Source organism: Globicephala melas, chromosome 10 (assembly GCF_963455315.2).
Source record: "Globicephala melas chromosome 10, mGloMel1.2, whole genome shotgun sequence".
Lineage (NCBI taxonomy): Eukaryota > Metazoa > Chordata > Mammalia > Artiodactyla > Delphinidae > Globicephala > Globicephala melas.
In genome coordinates this window covers 30,295,810-30,319,258 of record NC_083323.1, presented here as the reverse complement: position 1 = coordinate 30,319,258, position 23,449 = coordinate 30,295,810, and the positions used below count along the sequence as shown (strand labels likewise).

General features: G+C 35.3%; 1 protein-coding gene across 3 annotated transcripts in view; it reads right to left on the bottom strand.

The window, feature by feature from the left end:
- Positions 1–1,522: 1,522 nt before the first annotated feature.
- The window catches only part of ATP2B1 (ATPase plasma membrane Ca2+ transporting 1), a 131,772-nt gene continuing 109,845 nt past the window's right edge, over positions 1,523–23,449 (bottom strand). The window contains exons 16-22 of one of the 3 annotated variants that reach the window (XM_060306435.1): positions 19,065–19,256; positions 18,621–18,834; positions 17,941–18,152; positions 16,475–16,582; positions 14,470–14,652; positions 13,998–14,084; positions 1,523–4,788 (exon numbers count right to left, since the gene is read on the bottom strand). In XM_060306435.1, the coding sequence (XP_060162418.1) occupies positions 4,477–4,788; positions 13,998–14,084; positions 14,470–14,652; positions 16,475–16,582; positions 17,941–18,152; positions 18,621–18,834; positions 19,065–19,256 (1,308 nt within the window). In that variant the 3' untranslated portion in view covers positions 1,523–4,476. Of the gene's footprint in view, positions 4,789–13,932; positions 14,085–14,469; positions 14,653–16,474; positions 16,583–17,940; positions 18,153–18,620; positions 18,835–19,064; positions 19,257–23,449 lie in introns of all 3 variants that reach the window. The other 2 variants (XM_060306436.2, XM_030856411.2) reach the window with 2 other exon arrangements.

The window sequence follows — 23,449 nt, the reverse complement described above, 5'->3', positions numbered from 1 at the left end:
TCAGCATGTATCAGGTACTCCATAGATATTAACTTATGATATGACAAGATTCCTTTTAATAGGTAAGGAGAGAGTGTCTGTATTTAATTATCTAAAACGTAATTTGGAAGTTATGTGGTCCTTGTAACTCTGATTTAATTAAGAGAATTCTTAGGGAACTTACCGCATTGAACACCCCACCCAGATTTGGGTAGTACTGATTTGGAAACTAGTTTTCCTAGGACACAGTGCTGGTTAAGAAAGTTGTGCAAAGACTGATACCGTATAAACACATATTCATATATCTTCCTTTAATTTCCTACTTTGGAACCATTAATATTATCATGTTCAATAATGACACTGAATTCAGAGAATAGAGATTAAACATGCCTACATTTAGTATATTTGTCTGCAAGCTGAAGTATTTTTCTAACAAACAGGGAAAATGTTAAAGAAGTAGTTAAGACAGAAAGTACAAAAATAAGCTATCGAGAGTTTAAGAGACAAAATCATCTATCTATTGAAAGGAAGTTACATTATAAGGATAAAGATCATGTCCTTTTTGACATGTACTGATAAGAGAAGTACAGGAATACAACCATGACTCCCATTACAGCATCAAACATTCTTTATGGTATTTTTATAATGCTTATTCTAAAATAAAGACAAGTTTTCAAGGATCTTTCAAAGATTGTTTTTAGTTCAGTGGTATAATTATGCTATTAAAAGGTTTTTTTGGTCTACAAATGAGTGCAACACTAATTTAAAAAGATACAGGTTGATATGGGGTTTGGACGTCAGAGTCTTAAGAGTGGAGTACGTTAAAAGAACAAAGGCAGCTGTAACATGACAGGAGCTCTCTAAAGACACAGGGAAGAAAAAATGTCAATAAGCAGAAACTTACAGAAACTTCCCTTTCTTATTCAGTTAATTTTACAAAGGGACTTAATTCAAAATTCAATCCTAATACATAATACATATATACAATCGAACTTGACAGTAGAAAACAACTCTCATGTCATAAATATGGTACTTGTATATACTCATTAACTGAATAATTTTTACTGATGGAAAAATATGGTATTAATAATCATTTAAAGTTTTCTCAGTATTTCAACAAAGTTGCTAACTTATGTTAATAATTTATTATAAAAACCAGCTGAGGGCAATTTGATTAATTTTGTTACCCTAACGTTCAGATAATTGCTATTGACAACTCTGCATTAGTTAATGAAAAAATAAGGTCTTACATTTAATGTGAAAAACTAATCTTTCTTAAAACCCAAACATTATTCTCCCCTGGACTGCAAAAATTATCTCTTGTGCTACAAAGATTGAAGACAGTGGGTAGGAGAGTAGGGACAATACACCCACTTTCATTCTAGGGGCAAGATCATGCATATTAGAACACAGCCATAACATTTCAAGTACATTACAGAATTTTCATCAATTAGGTCTTTAAAATTTCAAGTAGAAAAAAAGAATTCCCAAATATGATGTTCAAATCAATTTAAATATTCAAAAAGTTCAGTCCCCATTCAGAAACAGATAAACAGTATATTTATTAAATGAGTTAAGACAAATAAACTTTACAAATAGACAAATAATAAAAGGCTCAGTGGCTAAAATAGATGGTAAGCATCATTGAAAGAAATCAACACCATCACGGTATCTCAGTTGGCTTACACGTGTAAAAAGAAATTTTCAAAGAGCAATTTCACAGAAATGAAGCCAGTTTTTTTTTTTTTTTGCTTATAAACAAATCACCATTTCTTGGTTCAAAACTGACATCTGTTATGAAAATTACCATATCACATATTTATAAGATGACAAGGAGTAACTCATCTTCAAAGTGCAAGTAAGTCTATTTACAACCACAAAAAAGGCAATGATGAGGAGAAAAAGATTTTTAAAAAATATACAAAGATTAAAAACATTTGGGATGCAAAATTAAACAATTTTTTGGTTAGAGGATAAAAGAGAAAACGTGATTGAATTACAGATGCTGATTTCAGCTATACATACTATATAATGGGATCCAAGATCTTTAACAGCTTGTTTGCATTTTTTTCCACTTACATAATGCTCTGGAAATTTCTGGTAGAAATTACAGTGTCTCAAAGAGAGAAATACACACTAAGCATGTCTTGCTACTACTTCATGGATGTCAATAAGACCCATTTATGGATTAGAGTTGGTGTAAAAAGCCATTGCCTTGAGTTGAAAAATGAATACTGTAAAAGCTCAATACAAATCCTCCAAAGCACATGCATTTCTAAATCTTTTGGTAATTACATTCATATTTAAGCATAACCAAAATAAAAAAGAAAACTGAAAACATTTCCCTTTTCTCTATTCCCTATGCCTTGTAGGCTCTCCAGTTGATAGGGTAAATTTTTAGAGCTGAAAGGGTTCTTCAAGATAGTCTAGTCCACCACCCTCATTTAGGGTAAATGATTTCCCCAAGGTCATGCAGCACGTTAATGGCAAAATCAAGACTAGAAACCAGGTCCTGACTCCTAGCCTCGTATGCTTTCCAGCATATCATGCTACCTCTTTTTACAGTATGATTTGCTATAAATACCTGATGAATAATGTACAGTTACAAATGCTGACAGAGCCAATGTTCTTCTAAGTCTTGCAGAGGCTAACTGCAAAGGACTGATGGAGAGAAAAAGATTCTCCCCCACCCACCAAAAATATCAAGCACCATCAACTAAATGTTTCTTTGCTGGGTCAGCACTCTCAGATGTTGTAGTAGTCCTCGTAAACTTTATGTCAGCCTGAGGATTGTATATCTGATGCAATCTGGGCCCTAACACAATGCCAGTTCCTAAAAGGTAAAGACAAGAGGCAAAAAGGGGGAGAAGGTAGACAAAAGAAAAAAAGACTTAAAGACTCCAACTGGCTTACAGATGGGCATTCCAGCATATGGTTAATTATTACATCTAAATATGTATATTTTTAGGACCTTTCCCACCTTTTCACATAATCTCATTTTACCTAATTTGTTATTTGGCCACTTAAGAATGAAAACAAATGTATCAAAGACAATGGTGGTCATTATTTTTTTTAAACTGTGAGACTATTTTAGGCAAACTAAACTCTATGAGGAACATGTCAAACTGCAATGATTTCCTTAATTTGGTTCTGTTAGACCTGCCACCAAGGAATTAAAGGGGGTACTTCATGGGGCTGTTACCATCTTGAAATTTATTCCAATTGTGGTTAAAGAGAACAGACCGATGCACCATATATGTAGAATTGAGTAAAGAAGCTGAAATTTCTTTTTAAAAAAACATCGCTGTGTATTTATTTAATAAAAGGGCATATTTATTTATGTTTACAAACAAGTTTCAAAAACAAAAGGAAAACATGTATGCTTCTACTTATTAACCTTTTTCAAAATGCCAACAGCCCTCATGCTATATGAAGGTTTCTAAGGATTTATTAGAAAAATCAATACAGTTCACTCACAGCTCACCAAGACATCACTGAACTAACATGTTTAGACAAAAACAAAAAGGACTAAAGTTCTCTTGTAGTTTGATAGTTTGATTTAATTTGATTTGCCTGAAATAACAAAAGCATTTCAAGCATCTTTCATTATGTAGTTGATGTCCTGCATTAAACAATCTACTAAATTCTGAACAAAGGTTATTAGCAAGTTTTCAAAAATTTTAAAAATTAAACAGTTGTTTCAAAACCATTAAGTAGTAAATGTATTTAAGAAACTAATTAGGACAGATGCCATAACTTCATTAGAACACCACTGCTCATGTTTTTTTGTTTTGTTTTGTTTGTTTTTTGTTTTTTTAAACAAAGCATTAGTGTTATCTATTTGGCTATTAGTATTAGCAATTTATCTACAATATTTAACAAGGTAAATTGTAGGCAAAAATTTAGTACAGTTTCAATAGAAACACCCCCCCCCCTTTTTTTCCTGAAAATACAGCAGTATTTGAAGGACTAATTTTTCTCTGCATCAGTTATAAGGAAGCTTCCCATCTATGAACAGGAACAAAAAAAGTATCTACAAACCTTGTAAACAGATCTGTATCATTTATAAACATAAATAATCCAAATTATTAACAGCCAACAGCAGAAATTAAAGCATCAATTCAATGATCCAGGGCTCTTTGCTTGCTTGCCCAGCTTTACTCCTCCCTCTCTCCCATCAAGGATTGAGATAAACTAAAGCTTTGCTAATACACTGTTCAGGACCATTCTTAGGTTCTACTGATGATCCACAGGTCAACTTAAGCTGAGTTACTGTTTCTGTCAGTTCATTTCTCCCACCCCCCAAAAAGCACCCTCAGTCTGGCAGAAAGCTTTGCTTTTTTTTTTTTTAAAAAAATAAATCTACATTCGTACAAGTGTGTCTTCTGTTGAAGTCCAAAGACAAGAATACTATCTTGTCCGTCACAATATGTGAAAAGACCCAGTTTCAATTTGTTTCTTTACAATGCAGCTAGTGTGTTAACATTCAGCTTACAATCAGAGTGATGTTTCCAAACTATGTAGTGGGCTTCCTGGGGATGAAGAGGTAGCAGACTTGTTCATTTCTATTGTAAGGTAAATCCCGCTGTCAACAGCATTGTTATTTTTGTTAGGAGAGGGTGGAGGACTGGAGTTACGTTTTGTAGGAGCATCATCTTCAGCATCAGTGTCATCAATAAGGGGGATATGAGGCTCTGAATCTTCTATCCTAAACTCAGGATGTGTCATAAAGTTGTGAATTGAACTTCTTGATTCCGGTTTTTCTAACCCTTCATATAAAGAACTACGAAATGCATTCACCACTCGAATCTGTAAACATCAGAAAACACAGAAAGATTATCAGTACGTCATTAGCTTAATTTAAAAATGGTTCATTTATGAGTTTGAATCCACAAACAGCTAGGTATGAGTGAATCATATTTGCATGTAATGCAGTGGAACTTGCAATACACTGTAAAAAAAAATGAATATTTTAGTAGGACACTACAGACCAACAAAACCACATACTCTAAGAATTAAGAGGTGTAGAATTCAAAGTAATACTAAGAAAATCTCATTGTCACTGGCTAAGAATTTAATAGCCATTTTATAGGATTTTTTTCCCTAAAAAAACAAAATCAAACAAAACAAACATAAAATTAACCATACACAGCTTTAGCTAATTTTTTAAATGAAAAAAATTATAATTTTTGAAAACAATTCAAATAAGTTAAACAAAGTCAAGCACAGAGGGTTACTATTAATCATGCTAGGAATTAGGGTGTCACCGACTATGAAAAAGCCAAGCAAATATAAGCTGAATGTCACAATGAACTCACATCTACCCCACTATGCCCTTAATTAAAAAATAAAAAGACAAAACCCAAATAAATATCTATAAAATGCCATTAAACAGCTATAAATATTTGAGTATATGCCATTTGTCAGTCAAGTGTTAGTGTTTTTCTCTATAATAATAAAACAAATAAATTTACATACTAAACTTCATTGGAAAGAACAGATTTAAAACAAAACAAAAAGCCCTCTGGGATCCTTCTGTGAAAAATTTCCCGAGGAGAAGACACAAAGTCTTCTAGCGTTTTCACCCTTAAATATATAGCTCAACAATTCACCTTCCTTCTCAGAAGTCTGCTGTATGGATGAAGAGAGGTTAATAAATAATTGACTCAAATACATTCCTGCACATACTGATGTTAGGTCTCATTAACCCAGTGTTGTAAATAGTTTAAAAAAAAAAAAGACAAAATCCAAATAGCCGAGCATCTAGTATACATCAATTCAAATAGTGTTTGCCTTTGCTTTCTAATGAATCCTGTTTAGCAATGAAGACATCATTTACTCATAGTTAACAGAAGTAACTGATACTGATATTCCAAAAAAAAGATCACTAAAGTCATCTTATAAGTCACTAAATTCACCTCATAAGACAATGGCATTGAAAAAATTAATTTCTTCACAGGGATATTTGAATTTATTTTTTTGAAAATGTAGCAGTTTATGCCTACTTTTTACTGTATATATTTAAGGCATACAAGACTATTTGATATACATCTACACTATGAAATAATCATTACAATCAAGTTAATTAACATATCCACTACCTCACACAGTTATCATTTGTGTGTGTTGAGAACACTTGGGATTGTACCCTCCTAGCAAATTTCAAGTATACAATACAGTATAGTATTGTTACCTGTAGTCACCATGCTATACGTTAGATCTCCAGAACTTATTCATCTTGTATAACTGAAATGTTGTACCCTTTGACCAACATCTCCCAATTCCCCCTCCCTCTAGCCCCTGGTAACCACCATTCTACTCTGCTTGTATGAGTCTGACTATTCCAGATCCCCACTTCTAAGAATTTGTCCAAAGGAACTGAAATCAAGATCTTGGAGCGATTCCTGCACTCCTATGTTCACTGCTGTCAGTGGCCAGTAGGCATAGAGAATACAAACTGGAGGACCAGCCAGCAAGTCTGGTTAGTGATGAGAGCTGCTCAAGATGACTCTCAAGTTGTTGCTTATTTGACTTGGTTGCTGGTATTGCTAATGGAGCTAGAGAAGCAGTTGAGATGTTTTGTTTTGACCAGTCTGGGTAGAAGGGAGTAGTGAAGAATCAAGGGGAAAATAAAAATCAATTTTTGAAACATGTTAAATTTGGGGAGCTGCAGAACATCCAAGTGAAAATATCCAGAGCTCAGAAGAAAGGTATGGGTTTAAGTTAGAGATTTGGGAGTGGGCAAAGCTCTAGGAGGGGCAGTGTAAAGAGTTATAAGCAGGTGAGTGCAGTGAGTATATTTGTATAAACAATTACACTCACACCTGTGGCAGGTGAAATTAGATTCCTTTTTACCAAAGCTTTCCAATTTTGCTAAGATTTTTTTTCCTATCTAACAAAATGTATTAAGTTACCCTAGAACATCGAAGCTTGAAAGGATATTCGAGATAGGTTATTTCAACCACTACAAATAATGAAACTGAGCAACTAAGGACAGGTGGCTGCCTTGCTGGGTCACTACAAATTAGTGCCAGAATGTCTTAGAACCAAGCTTTCTGTACTCCCAACTCCAGGTTCTTTCAAGTCAATAAAAGAAGAGAACATATGGACATCAGCTTTATAAGTAACTTCAGTAGAATAAGATACTTCCTAAGATTTAGGTCAGCACATTACAAGGACAGCTTAGAAATGCTGCAAAGCAATACAATTTTCAATAAACAGTTCTCACATTAGGCACACACAATAACATCTAGAGTAACTAGGGGCCACTGAGCCAGATTTGCTTTACTTTCTACTCATAAATAAGAAAGCACTCTCGATCTAAGGCGTGACACTGACCTAGTTTATACTTGCCCTCATCTCTGTTACCTTCTATAGGTAAAATTCTCACAGTACTGTAGTAATTCTGAGTAATTAAAAAGTGCCAACTGTGTGCATTATACTGTAGGTAGACAGAAAACTATTTTAATACCACAAAGAAATCAGTTTAAGCAGAAAATGATTACCCATCTTTGACAATCCAACCCTTATTGTTTACCTAGTCTTTTAACTCAATTCTTTTAATAGCTATTAAGACCTACTATGCACAAAACTATAGCTCCTAAAATTGTAAGAATTAAGAAAAATTCAACAATGCCTATGTCAAGAAAATTTTTTAAACAGTAAATTATTGAGGAAAAAAGAGGCATGAATGAGGCATATATGGCAAACAAAAAATTGAAATGATTATTATGATCATAAAGTAATTTTAGGAAACTGAATATGTAAGCATTACATTAAACTTTAAGTAACAAATCAAATTAAGATCATGTACCCTGCTAAACCACCCATTTTCTTAAATATAATCCTAACTTTTGATAGTAGAAAATATTACTGCCCAAAACACTGTATGTAAGGAGATGGCTTTAAACTATGAGGCTACTTAATCAGTAGCTGATATATCTTACCTTCTACAACAGACTGCCCATTTCTGAAATTTGTATTCATCACTACCTTTATTATGTGCACCATAAAGAATTTCAATGGTAAAGTAAAAGATACTGTGCAACAGGGAGTAAAATTTGAGGTTGCTTTTCAAAGCTGTGTACTTGCATATCAAATTTTCTCAAAGTGAGACTCACCTGTGTAATATATAATGTTAATTACCTGGAATGGGGTTGGAAAACATTTTCTGTAAAGGGCCAAATAGCAAGTATTTTAGGTTTAGTGAGCCATACGGTCCCTGATGCAGCTACTCAACTCTGCCTTTGTAGTGTAAAACTACCAGACAGTAATTAAATGAATGAGCATGGCTATGTTCCAATTAAAAACAGGCAACAGGCCAGATATGGCCCATAGGCTATGGTTTGCCAATCATTTATCTGGAAGTCCAAATTTTCTCTCAATTTCTCCTTTCCAGGAAGGCGTAACTATTGATTTAGCAAAAGAATTTACTAACCGTGAAGACTGATATTAGAAGGATACACTTTATAAAGAAAAACTATAGAAAGTTTCCTCTTCAGATTTTTAGAAGATCTGACTAATAAGTGAGGAAAAAAAGATGCCCTCTCCAGAGATGTTACAAGCCTAGTATATGACAAAGTTGAAATGGATTATAATTTCTTCATTTAGCACAGTAAAGACTCCAGATGAGTCTTTGAGGATAGTGGGGGAGGGGGAGGGACAAATTAGGAGTTTGGGATTAACATATACACACTGCTATATATAAAACAGAAAACCATGAGGACCTACTGTATACCACAGGGAACCCTATTCAATATCTTATACTAACCTATAATGGAAAGGAATCTGAAAAAGAATACATATATGTATAACTGAATCACTTTGCTGTACACTTGAAGTTAACACAACATTGTAAATTAACTATACTTCAGTAAAAAAAAAAGCTTAAAAAAAAAAGAGTCAAAGAAGTCTGACAAACACAGATATTTCTAAGATTATTTTATATTAGGACAGGAAACCAGTGAGGAATTTAACCTTTCATTAAATGTATTAACACCATTACCCTCACTACATGTGCCCAGCAACTCACAGGTTTCATATATAGTTGTGCATCAGAAAAGAGCACAGAGCACATCACCTGAAGCAGGTGTGGGTGGCTATGTCTTCAGAGTTTGTGCTTGATTTGATATTTAATATAAAGCCTGGAATACAATTATACAGAGAAATACAATAAATATGATACACCTAAGGTCATGTGATACCACTCCAAGCGAAAGAAGTCAATTACTTAAAATTTTCTGAAGTAAAAATAAACAGAATATATACCACCTAGGAGATAAACTTGTCAAAAAAAGTTTAGCATAAAGCTAATCAAGAGAAAACAACCAAATCCAGAATGCAGGACACTTTATAAGACAATTTGCCTAGATTTTTTAAAAAAGTCAATGTTACGAAAATTAAAGGTAGAGAAAATGGATCCAGGTTAAAGGAAACTGAAGAGTCATAAACACATGTTATTGAATGTCTTTCCTTCGATCCTGGATCAAAAAAGCTATAAAGGACATTTTGGGGGCAACTGGAGAAATCTGAATATGGACTGTATATTAGATAAAATGGTATCAAAGACAGATTTCTTGGATGTGATTATACAGTATGATTATATAGGAGAGCACATAGTGAAGTATTTAGAGATGGCATTTATGATATCTGCTACTTACTTTCAAATGGCTCAAAAAAAGTATATATTAATATTATATAAAGTAGACATCATAAAATATTAGGAAGTGGTAAATCCAGGTGAAGATTATTCATATATTAATCTTTCAACTTGTCTGCCAGTTTGAAATTTTTCAAATTTAAAGTTTTGAGGGGAGGGATTAAGTCTCAGTTTGGCTCCTTCTTGTGGGATATAAACAGATGTTTACTTTCCATTCTAGCCCCATCAACTCCTTACTTTCCATTACTCCTTTAGTATCAAACTACATCAGTTGAGGTCTGCTTTCCCCAGTCGACAAATTCTGTCAGGTCAGCTTGGGAATCATTTCCTTTCGGTAATTTTTCCTGACTTCTCAGGGTGGGTTAAGGACCCTGTTATAATATTCTCTGTTTCATCACCATGTAGAAATCCCCAACTCCTTGTTTGCTTCCCTTACTAGATGACAAGATCTGGAGGTTCTAGCAGCCTTGGCATATAGTAGGCCTTCCACTGTTCATGAAATACAGCTAAATGAACACTAATAGTAGGAGATGAAGGGATGAGTGGTAATATGTCCTCGAAAACCAGGAATAATGTGAAATCCATAGGAGGGAGGCATGCAACTGACATCAGCCATCCCAGGAGTAAGGCCAGGCAATTTGCATACACCATTTCATTCAGGTAGGTAGTACCACAGTAATTTCTAAAAGGAAGATTCCTATCTGTCCACGTATGTAAATTTAACATCCTGTCTAAATGTTACAGGGTCAGTTTGTCTTTACAGCACTTCTCTGCTCTTTGCTCTACATCATGTTGCCTCTGCTTATTAGCCATGGACAAGTTATTTAAACTCCAAGTCAGTTTTCACACCTATAAAATGGGGATAGTTCCTGTTCTGCCTGTTTTGCAACACTGTCAAAAATAACAAATGAAAATTACTTAAGCAAAGAGTGAACAGATAGGTTCTGCATAAACAGCATTGTTTTCTCCCCTCAATTCATCCTCTCCCCAGCTTCCCAATGTTCCTCTAGTCCTTAATTGGCTAAAGACCAAATGGAAAAGATAGGTTTCTGGCCAAATCAGGTATCTTAGCTGACTTCAAGGGTAGGCATGAGGAATGGGTGGGTTTGTATCTTTAATGCCTCTAATATACTAAGAATCCACCATGGACTCAAGACACTAATTCAGAGTAAGAACGATATAGGTTATAAGACTTCTGGAGAGTTTACTAAAATCCTTTTACTAAGTCATTTACTAAAAACCTGAAAGAAAATCTGTCATTCTAGTCAATTAATGAAAATTATGACTTATAATAATTAATCAGTATAAATCACATGATCATCTTTCAACAGATGCAGAAAAGCACTTGATAAAATTCAACATCCATTTATGATAAAAGCTCTTAACAAAACAGGTACAGAGGGAACATACCTCAACATAATGAAGGGACAAACCCAGAGCTAACATCATACCTAACAGCAAAAAAGCTGAAAGCTTTTCCTCTAAGGTCAGGAACAAGACAAGGATGTTCACTCTTGTCACTTTTACTCAATATAGTACTGGAAGTCTTAACTAGAGCAATTAGGCAAGAAAAAGAAACAAAAGGCATCCAAATTGGAAAGGAAGACATAAACCTGTCACTGTCTGCAGATATTATATATAGAAAACCCTAAACACTCCATCAAAAAACTGTCAGAACTAATAAACGAATTCAATAAAGTTGCAAGATACAAAATCAATATGCAAAAATCTGTTATATTTCTTTACACTAATAACCTATTTGAAAGGGAAATTAAGAAAACGATCCCAGACTTCCCTGGTGGCACAGTGGTTAAGAATCTGCCTGCCAGTGCAGGGGACACAGGTTCAAGCTCTGGGCTGGGAAGATCCCACATGCTGAGGAACAACTAAGCCCGTGTGCCACAACTACTGAGCCTGCGCTCTAGAGCCCACAAGCCACAACTACTGAGCCCACGTGCCACAACAACTGAAGCCCACACGCCTAGAGGTCAAGCTCCGCAACGAGAAGCCACCGCAATGAGAAGCCAGTGCACCGCAAGGAAAAGTAGCCCCCGCTCACTGCAACTAGAGAAAAGCCCATGCGCAGCAACGAAGACCCAGTGCAGCCAAAAATAAATAAATTAAAGAAAAAAAAAATCTCATTTACAACTGTATCAAAAAAATAATAAAATATCTAAGAATAAATTTAACCAAGGAGGTGAAAGACCTGTATATCGAAAACTACAAGACATTAATGAAAGAAACTAAAGATGACACAAATAAATGAAAAGATACTCCATGTTCACAGATTGGAAGAATTCATATTGCTAAAATGCCCACATTACCCAAAGCAACACAGATTCAATGAAATCCCTATCAAAATTCCAATGGCATTTTTCACAGAAATAGAACAAACAATCCTAAAATTTGTATGGAACCACAGAAGACCCAAATAGTCAAGGCAATCTTGAGAAACAGGAACAAAGCTGGAGGCTCCCTGATTTCAACTATATTACAAAGATATAGTAATTAAAACTGTATGGTACTGGTATGAGTTTGCATAAAAATGGACATATAGATCCACGGAACAGAACAGAGACCCTAGAAATAAACCCATGCACATATGGTCAATTAACTGACAATAAAAGAGTCAAGAATATACAATGGGGAAAGACAGTCTCTTCAATAGATGGTGTTAGGAAAATTGGACAGCCACGTGCAAAAGAATGAAACCGTACCACTATTATCTCACACTACACAAAAATGAACTCAGAATTGATTATAAAGACTTTAACGTTAGACCTGAAACCATAAAACTCCTAGAAAAAAAACATAGATGGTAAGTAAGCTCCTTGACATAGGATGATGATTTTTTGAATCTGACACCAAAAGCAAGAAAAGCAAAATTAAACAAGTGAGATTACATCAAACTAAAAAGCTTCTACACATTAGAGAAAACTATGAACAAAATGAAAAGGCAACCTACAGAATGGGAGAAAATATTAGCAAATCATATATCTGATATAGGGCCAATATCCAAAATATACAAAAAACCTGTACAACTCGATAGCAAGAAAACCAAACAATCCAATTAAAATACGGTCAAAAGATCCAAACAGACATTTTTCTAAAAACTATCTACAAATGGCCAATAGGTAAATGAGAAGATGCTCAATATCACTAATCATCAGGGAAATGCAAAATCAAAACCCACAATGAGATATTACCTCACATCTGATAGAATGAAACAGAAACAACCTAAGTGTCCACTGATGAATGGATACATATGGTGTATACACACACACACACACACACACACAAACACACACAGAGGAACATTATTTAACCATAGAAAAGGAAATCTTGATATTTGTGAAAACACAGATGAACCTTGAAGGCATTATTATCCTGAGTGAAGTAAGTCAGACAGAGAAAGACAAATACCATATGATCTCTCTTATATGTGGAATCTAAAAAAAAGTGAAACCCAAACCAAGCTCATAGATACAAAAAACAAACTGGTTACTGTAAGAGGTGGGAGGTGGGCAGTGGTGTGAGAAATGAGTAAACTTAAAAAAAAAAAACAAAACTGAAAAAAAATTAAAAGAAATGCACTTTCCCTACTTCTTTGGAAAACTTAATAGAACATTTTCTTATCTAGGAAACAATTCTAAATTAAATTGATTATATAAATGAAAAAACCCACATACATACCAAAGAACTTTGAAGCTTATACAGGGATGCACTCTCAAAACAAAACAAAATAAATTAAAAATTCACAGCAAGGCCACAAAGTCCAAGCTAAGAAGGCAAACACCTGGCTATATGCTCAGAACTTTTCTTCAGGGTACTAACTTACTTTACAAACTGAACAAGATACAAGTCAGAATGCTTAAGTTCATTTTTAGCTTTAAGAATGCAATTTCTTGGTTCTGTTAGATCAGTTTCAAATCACATGCTTTTGGGAATCATGCAGTATGGAACATGTTTAAAGGCATATACTCAAAAATTTATAGTCGTTTCACAAATTCTAAGCTACAATTTTATTCCCCATATTAACTATCAGAGTTAGAATAGAGACAAGCTCACAGATTTCATGTCTGATCTTTGGTTGCAATTGTTCCACCTGTTATCTAACCCTCTAAGAAATAAAACAATCACAACGACAACACTTTGAGGTCTCAATCCACTTTACGAAAAGAAAGCTTTATGAAAAGCCTGAACAATGAATTTAAACATTAAGGAGAAAATGAGAAACGTTAGGTGTGTGAAGTAGGAAATGTTAATTTCATGCACTTAGGAACACACACTCACACCCCACAGTAGTAGAAGCAGTAGAAGAGGAAAACACTACATGTGTAGGGGTAGAAATATTTGTTACATCATGATGCTGGCTGGCGATGGAGGGTTGCCGCCTTAGAGCCCCCTGAATGGAACTTCCACTCTGGAAAGCATTCACTACATCCATCTGCAAGGAATCAGAGATTGTGACAGCTTGCTCAGCAAGAGAGAGAGAGAACAAGAGAAAGGACCATTCCATCTATCAACATATAAAAAGTAAAGAAAAAGGCACTTTTTACAGAGCAGATAAATAGGCAAGAGTAGCATTTGGAGATGAAGTGGGGGAAAAAAGCTAGGAAAAAAGGAGCTTGGGGCATATAGACACATTCTTTCATGGTCAGTTAAAACTTTCACCCATTCCAGGCACCAGTACTATTTTTCAAAAGAATAAGTTTTGTGGGTTGGGGAGGCTGGAAAGGAAGCAAAGGAGCACATTCAAACCTCCTCCCCAGGCCCGAAAGCCCTGGGGTCCCGTTCCCATCGTCTCTCCTACCTCTCCACCAGACCCATACCTGCGTTTGGATTCTGTTCAGACCTCTAAACCACAAGATCTGGCCACGCCGTAACTCCCGCTCAGCGTGATCAATCTCTTCCACGTCCTCTGCTAACTCCTCCTCAGGTATTTCTTCCTTTTGTGTTCCATGACCAGCTTCTTTTAGGAATTTTAAACGGCTAGTTGGAATTGTTGAAATAAGCTACAACACAGGGGAAAGAACTCAGAAACAAATCATATCAAACTACAATTAAACCGATCAACTTTAATACAAAAAAGGTATGGAAAGTTGCAAGGATAGCCAACTATCTTTACCAATGAAGCAATGAGATCCTGTCCATCAGAGGCTTTCTTTCTCAGAACAAAAAATATCCTTCTCTTAGCTACACAAAAGATTTAAGTTTGAAGGCTAAAAAGTTTTCCTGAATGGAAATAACCTGATTACATTTTCATATTTTATTTAGGACATTCAAGACAGTAAATTATATAACCATGCTTTGATATATACGTATTTCCTTAAACTCACATTAATGATATTTATGTCAAAAAAAATGAAAATAGGTGATCTTATATGATGCAAAAGAAGTTTACATTTCATTAGTGCTTTAAGAATTCAATGAGAAAAAACATACCAAAATTCAGAAAATCTTCAAGGCTGAGCTGAAAATAGCTCTTGTTTATTGAATGTATTTATTTTCATAAAGTACAACTATTTAAAATTGGATTAATACTGATTGAGAATGACACGAAACAAGAACAGATGCCCGAGAAGACAATAAAAAATACCAAAATACCAATATGTATTAACTTATAGGTGTTCACAGCCATTCCTTAAGGAAGCTGGGAGAAACAGGCATGCAGTCAGAATCAGAACTGCTCAGAGAACTTCTAGTCCAACCAACTCATTTTAGAGATGAAACAGGTTCAGAGACACTGGAAGTGACTTGTTCATGGAGTGACTAAGACCCTAGCTTTCCTGACCAACAAAATCAGTGCTTTCTACCATCGCACACTTAAAATCAATAGACGACGTCAACCAAGGACAGTAACTGATGCCTGTTAGGCGTGTACACTGTACTGAATCTCCTCTTCCTGAAATTAGCCAGATTTGGGGGGAGGTTGTAGGGTTCGGTTTTGCCTGTGAGGGAACATTATGAAGTAACTAGAACGGTAATAATAATAAAAAAAAAACTGTGGGCCCAGTACGGATCCTGCTTAAAAGAAGATCTCAATGAAAGAGGCTTTATAATGAGTAAGAAGAGAAAGCTCAGAACCTAGAAACACAATTAAGAAAAAGGTGAGATAAAAGGCACATAAAGACTGAGTTAAGGTTAAGTACAATCTGAATATTCAGTCTGACTGACTTGCAAAATGACAGTAAATTAGCTCACACCAGTTACACACCATAACATAGGCTGGTTTTCATTTATGAAAATGTTGGTACAGATTTTCTATCAGTTTTATAGTGATGGTAATGGATTTAAAATGAACAGCACACACACCGTTACCACCTATCTTTAAAAAAATAATGACATATATCTGCAAGTCAGCTATCCATAGTGAAGATTAAGGATATCTAATTTTTCAGGCATTGTATTTTATACATACACTGTTGAAGCCATTTGATCCAAATAATCTAAAATGTCATTTTGTGGCCTATTTTTCCAGATACCAGTATTTTTATAGAAACATTCTTCACATCAACTGAAACTCAAGATTTTTCCAATGCTACATTTTTATTAAATTACATAACAAAATGATAAAAAGTCTAAAGTATATAGTATTTTTATTAAAATATTAAATCTGAAAATGCAAAAGTAGGTCATAGAGCAAAAGATACAGATGTTAGCATTCTAACCAGTTTTAAATGCATCAACTTAGTAACAGTTGTAAAACTTGTTCTAAAAAACAGAATGAAAACTACTTAGAATCAAGTTATAGAACTGATTAAAGAATATACACACTAGAAATTTTTTTTAAAAAATCACTGTAGGTTTGAACAAAAAATGATGAGATTTTTTTACCTGGCCCCAGAGTAACGTTCCCATTCCTAGGAATATTGACCATAGCCACTGTTCTATTGAAAGTTCTGAACAACTGAAAGGTTTTCCACCAAACTGCACAATTATTATCTAGAGGAATAATCAAGAATAAATTTATTTAGTGAAGTTGTTGACTTATACTCTGGCCCATGCTCCTTATCTCATTGTGGACTTGTAATGAACAGACCAGTAGCTGGTCCACAGACCACACTTTGAGTAGCACGAAGGCATTGAAGAATGATACCCTACATCAACTGTTTTGGGTATATCAACCTATGCGAGGAACTAAGTTTTATCAGACTTGCTTGATAGACAGACAGGCAGTTACATTTTTGCAATCCCCATATATTAAAAACAGATAAAATAAACCTAACTTTAATAGTAAGTAAAAACTAAAATTTTAGCGTGTCATGAACAATGATTTTTTTATAAAATACTTCCAGAAACTACACAACAAGTAAGCAACACTTCCCCTAAAGTTTATAGAAGCTGAAAGCTAAAACAGAAACAGTCTGCACAGAAATAATTAAGTCTAGGGTTTTGGTTTTGGTATCCACAGTACACAAGGTATAGACTAAATAAACTTCAAAATTCTTAGATCTTCATTTTGAAACTAGCATCATCCTTAAAAGCTCACCTTTTAAGTTTAAATCTTACTGTGTTTACTGACCTCCTGGTGTGATCAAGCACCGTTCACTTACCTGCTTTGATTCCAGATTCTGCTATTAACAACCATTTACAGAGAGGAGTACCATAGAATCCAAGATGATATAAAAACATAGGTACAGTATATAATTATATAAAATTTACCATATGTAAAGTGATGCTTAGTTTTGTCCTTAGAATGACCTTTATAAAAATGGGAAAATTCGGTCCTTTCTATTTCATCTCAACCCCACTTCTCACACCCATTCTCCCACTCCTCTTCTACCTTGTTTTGACAATATTACAAAATGGAAAGCTGGCACATACCAAGTCTGGATGAGACCATTCAGAATCACATGGATTTTAAAATATGCATCTCAAAACCTTTTATTTTTTAATAATGAACTCAACTGTACAAATACAACTACTATTAGTTGCTAGAAGCAATTAAGGGATCACTCTAGCTGGACTAAAAAGTGGTTGACTATAAGACTGGCCTTGAATAATATAAAAATTACAACAGTTTTCATAATAACAATGTAGAATAATCAGAATCACAGTGAGTGTGAAGTATCACAGCCACAGAACCAGTAGTGCAATTAAAGTAGTATTAGTTTAATGTACTCATTCACATGTAGAATTTCAGGATGGGGCAAATTTTCACTCGAGTTCTTTTGATGTCATCAAGGCAATACACAGAAGGCCCACACATTGCAGTCAAGTAATTTCTGGAACAAGCCACCTGTTCACCTAAGATCTCCACATAATAATCATATTTGAAACTATCGTTTACAATTACCCACCTGTACCACAAATGTGCCTAAAACAATTGTGCAGAAGATGGCATTATTAAAGATTCCTTCAAACACATTTCTTTCACCATGAATTTTCCGAGCATTTATTTCGTTGAAAAGTTGCATCAGTACAAAGGTATTAAAAACAATAGTATAATGTTCCGATGGAGGAGCATGCAAAGGAGCATTTCTTCCACTATCAATATCGAAAAACTTTTCTCCTGAAAGAATGAGAAATTACCATTTTGTAATTATCATACAAAATAATTTAACATTTCAAGGAAGTATGCAATAAAACCTAGTCAGACCTTTCTTGGCTCTCACAAACGGCAGCACAGAAAGAGCTGGAAGGGACCTGGGATTCTATAGTACAACCCTCTTTTATGTTATACAGGGGGAAACGGAAGCCCCCAAAACTATGGTGACATGTTCAGGATCACATATCTAAGTTACTGGTAAAGCCAAGGACAAGAAATTAGGACTCTTTTTACTCCCCCTACTGCCCCAATCTATCACACTGCCTCTCAAAATGTACTAAGGATCCACTGATCAACAGAAGAAATTAAAGATAAATGGGGAGTCAGAAAGAAAATAACTTCTGTTCTTGAAAAATTTGTAACATTAAAACCATCTGGGATATTAGCTTGGAACAGAAACAACTGAAACTTTATCAGGCATTAAATTCTTACCAGCAAACAAGAGTGTGAAGACTACTACAAGCTGATAGAATGCATGACCCAAAATATTCTTCATCATTGTGCGTGAGATGAGAGGCTTATTTCTACCATAAGGTTTCCGAAGCAGGAGAGACTCAGTGGGGGGTTCAGTTGCCAGAGCCAGGGAAGCGAGAGTATCCATTATGAGATTTACCCACAGCATCTGCACAGCCTTAAGCGGTGAATCCTAGAAAGGACAGGTTTCTTAATAGACATTTACAACTATTCAAGGACTCCGCAATTCTCAGGAAGCCGTTTCTATTTAAAAACTTAACAGAACAGGATAACATTTTTATATTAATTAACCTGAAGTACTAAGCTTCAACTTATTTAAATATTTAAGTACTTTAAAAAGGCAGGTTATGCATATCTTTGCTCTAAAATACACAAGTTTTAATGGATAAATTGTCAACCTACTTGAGTAATACAGGCGCCCGTGAAAGCAACAATCACTGCTACTACATTAACAGTAAGCTGGAACTGAAGGAATTTTGAGATGCTATCATAGACATTTCGGCCCCACATAACTGCTTTAACAATGCTTGTAAAGTTGTCGTCTGTGAGAATAATATCAGATGCTTCTTTAGCTACGTCAGTTCCAGCGATACCCTATTAAAGAAAATTTCTGTGAATTAGACTGAATGTTTAAAATATAACCTTTAAATATTTGAAAGAACAGTATATATTTTATAAACAAAAATTTACCATTATACTTAATAATTACTGACTTAAATTTACCGTAAAAGGGGGTAATATAGTTAGTCTAAGATATTGTACTATCTCTCAGAAAGACATTCTATCTCAGCAGAAATCGAACATAATGAACGAGGCACTGACAATAATGTTCAAATTGAGTTTAAAAAAACAAAAAGAGGAATGGACACAGGCACTACCCAAGTTCCTTCCAAAAGTCACACTAAAAGATTTTTTTTTTAATTAAAAAATAAAAACTCACAAAGTTAGTGGGAAAAGAGACATTGCAAAAACATCTTAAGAGGCTGGAAAGCAGATAACCAAGTAGGAAGAAACTCAGCAGACCCCAGAAAGCTGAATCCTAAATCAACAGTAGGAGAGCAGAGTAGCAGCCTTTCTGCACTACAGGACTCTCCTATGTGAGGCTCAGGACTCGGCAGCACCAGGCAGCACTGGAGGTAGGGGTGAAGGCGTGAATAAGAACAGGAGGATTCTTAAAGTCTACCGAAGACGCTGAAGCAGTACTTAGAGGGCCCAAACTAAGAATAACAATGTCCCTCAACAGTGGAATGGGATGGATTAATAAGTTGTGGATTGATAAAAACGAGTGAACTACAGCTATGTACAATAACACAGATGAATCGCACATGAAAAATGATGAATAAAGGAAGATGGACTCAGAATAATACATGATATATGATTCTTATGTTACAAAGTTCAAAAACAGACAAAAGGAATCTTCAGAATACTGGTTACCTCTGCAGAGAGAGACGGCAGTAATTAGAAGGGAGTGTGGTTGAGGCATCTGGGGGCATAGGTCATATTCTATTTCTTGCCTTGCATAGAACAGGTCTGTTTACTTGTGATAATCCATTCACTGTTTACTTATGACATAGACACTTTTTTGTACGTGTGTTATATTTTAATAACAAAATTAAAAGAAAAGGCAGCTAGAGCCTCAGAGTCCCTTCCCACATCCATGCAACCAGGAAGTTTGAAACCCTCTAACCTGGCAGAAGACTGCCTGCTAATTTACTAGAGAGGGTATAACAGAGAACGTTTAGACTGAACGATACCAAGTGCTGCTGAGTATAGGAGGTGCTATATTGAAAAAAAGGGGTTAAGAGTAACTCTGTTTAATGAATGTAGAGACCACTACCCTTCTTTTTTCTACTTGTTTCCCAGAATACCAGTATTCAGAATTGCCCTCTAGGTAGCACATCTGAAAATTCTTTCCCGAAAATCTGATCATCATAGGAGAAGAGACCTAAAAATACTGAAAATTCAAGGTACCCTAAGGAAGTGAAATGGCCAAGCCAGATCACTTTACTGGGAAGCTTCTGGTCGATAAATCCCACTTAGAGGCCTAAGACTTTCCAGCTTTTCAGCTTTCTACTGGTAAAATATGCCGAGACAACCAAGAATCACTTTGACATCTGAAGAAAGCACTAACCTGAAAGACAGAGACTAAACCAAAAGGCATATGGAGACACAAACACTACACAGAGATAAAAGCTGATTTTTATTAAAAAAATCAAATCCTTAGGCAAAAGGTCAGCAATGAAACAAGAACAAGAAGTCAGATATCCAAAAACAACTCTTGGAAATTAAATATATGATCACAGAAATGAAAAAACAACAGAAGTTGAGGAAATACTCAACTGCAAGATGACAAAGGTATGGTAGACAGGAAAAAAGAGACAAGATAATAAGGTAAGTCCAAGAGATTCAAAAATCAGAGGGGACTATTCCACAAAGAAGAGACACTGGAGAAGACATAAGATGAGTATAAGAAAATGTCACAAAATTGAAGAAAATCAGTTTTCATAGTAAAAAGTTGCCCTAAGACAAACCATCACATTTCAGAGAACTGAGAACAAAGGAAAGACTTACATACCTCCAAAAAGTGTGTGTGTGGTGGGGGGAGAAGGAGGTTCAAAATTCAAAATGGTATGTAATAACAATGGAGGTACACATTCAAAATTCTGAGTGAAAATTATTGTCAACCTAGATTTTTATACCAAGTCAGACTAAGTATCAAGGAGGATTCTTTGAGGAGAGAATAGAGATTTCAGTCATAAAAGTTATGAAAAAGTTTAACTCTCATGAAGCCTTTTTCTCAGGGATCTACTGGAGGAGATGGCTTTACTACATGAGAGAGTAAACCAAAAAAGACATTGACATCAAATTCAGGAAATTCAAAATCCAACATAAGAGAGAGGAAAAGGAAATTCTTAGGTATGGAGAAAGAAGAGACAGCTGTGTAGCAGGCTTAGCAAACAGTCCAGATTGAAGCACATCAGAAGATCTGGGAGAGGTATCTCTAAGAAGGCAAAACTGGTAAAAGTGCCTGATGTCTCTGACATAATGAAAGGAGAATTTGGTGATGAATTAGTATTAAGTACATAAAAAACTAAGAAAATAAATACATAAATAATTTAAAGATTAAAAAGTGAATTGAAAAAGAAAATGTATAGGGAATACAAAAAGTTGTGCAAGGAAGTAAAAGTAATTATAACAGACCACATGGCTCAGCTTGGAACAGCATTTCTAATCACAATAAGGATGGTATATTGACTGACCTCTAACTCTGATGGAAGAATAACAGGATGGGTAGTGTGTGTGAATGCATACAGGTGTCTGTGTGCCTGTGAAAGTGCTAAATCCTTATCTTCCTTAATGAAGAGTCATTAACAAATGCTTTATATTAAAAAAATTAAAAAAACTATGAATTGGGAGATGGGGATTGACATATATACACTATTGATACAATGTATAAAATAGATAACTAGTGAGAACCTACTGTATAGCACAGGGAACTCTACTCAGTGCTCTGTGGTGACCTAAATGGGAAGGAAATCCAAAAAAGAGTGGATATATGTATACATATAGCTGATTCACTTTGCTGTACAGCAGAAACTAACACAACATTGTAAAGCAACTATACTCCAATAAAAAAATTAATTAAAAAATATAAAAAAATTTAAAAACCCTTGTAATCATGCCATTTAGATACATGGAGGCAAACAACTAAGGAAAACAAACAGTTGGTTTCCTTTAGTCAAAAACTAGCTGGAAGAAATGATATGTGGTAGGGGACACAGTTATTAAGTCTTGTAGAACTGTTTGACTTGTTAAATGCTATGCAATATTGTTTTGATAAACACAAAGTCCAAAACAAGCTTTTCTCAAAATACTCCATGAAGGAGCAATCTTAATTTAAAATTTTAGTCTCTAACTCCTAATCTGTATACTTTACTTTTTTTTTTTTCCTTTTTCCGGCTGCACTGCGCCGCCACTTGTGGCATCTTAGTTCCCTGACCAGGGACTGAACCCGAGCCCTCGGCAGTGAAAAAGCGGAGTCCTAACCACTGGACCGCCAGGGAATACCAGGGAATTCCCTGTATATTTTTTTAATGTGCAACATATTTAATACATCTAAACCCAACAGGTTTCCTTGCCTCTAATCATCCTCCATCTTTTGCAAATGCAAATCTCACACTCCCTTGTTCAAAATCTTTCAAAATTTAAAAAGCTACTTTAAGATGTTCGCCTGTCGATGCAGGGGACACGGGTTCGTGCCCCGGTCCGGGAGGACCCCACATGCCGCAGAGCGTCTAGGCCCGTGAGCCATGGCTGCCGGGCCTGTGCGTCCGGAACCTGTGTTCCGTGGCGGGAGAGGCCATAACGGTGAGAGGCCCGTGTACCACAAAATAAATAAATAAGATGTTAATTGTGTCCAAATAAAAACTAGCTTCATAGTGAAACAAGTTTGGGCAACTCCCTATCAAAAAACATTAAAACAGCTTTTTATAAGCTTCTTAGAGCTGTATGCTAGCATGCATTGTGAGTCTCCAAATTTGTTTTACTGCATCAGAAGCCTGCTTGGGAAGTGCTGATCTACAGGATACAAGAACAAATTCCTCACCTTCATATTCAAGGCCCTTCTGATCGTCACATTCCAGTACCCACCACCACCACACCCTCTTCTAGTGAAGTTAAACTACTTGTAATTCTCAGAGGGTCTCTTAGCAGTACCTTTCTCCCTCTCTCCATTCAACTGGCACCTCTTTCAGAAAACTTTCCCCAGTCTCTACAGGCAGAGTCAA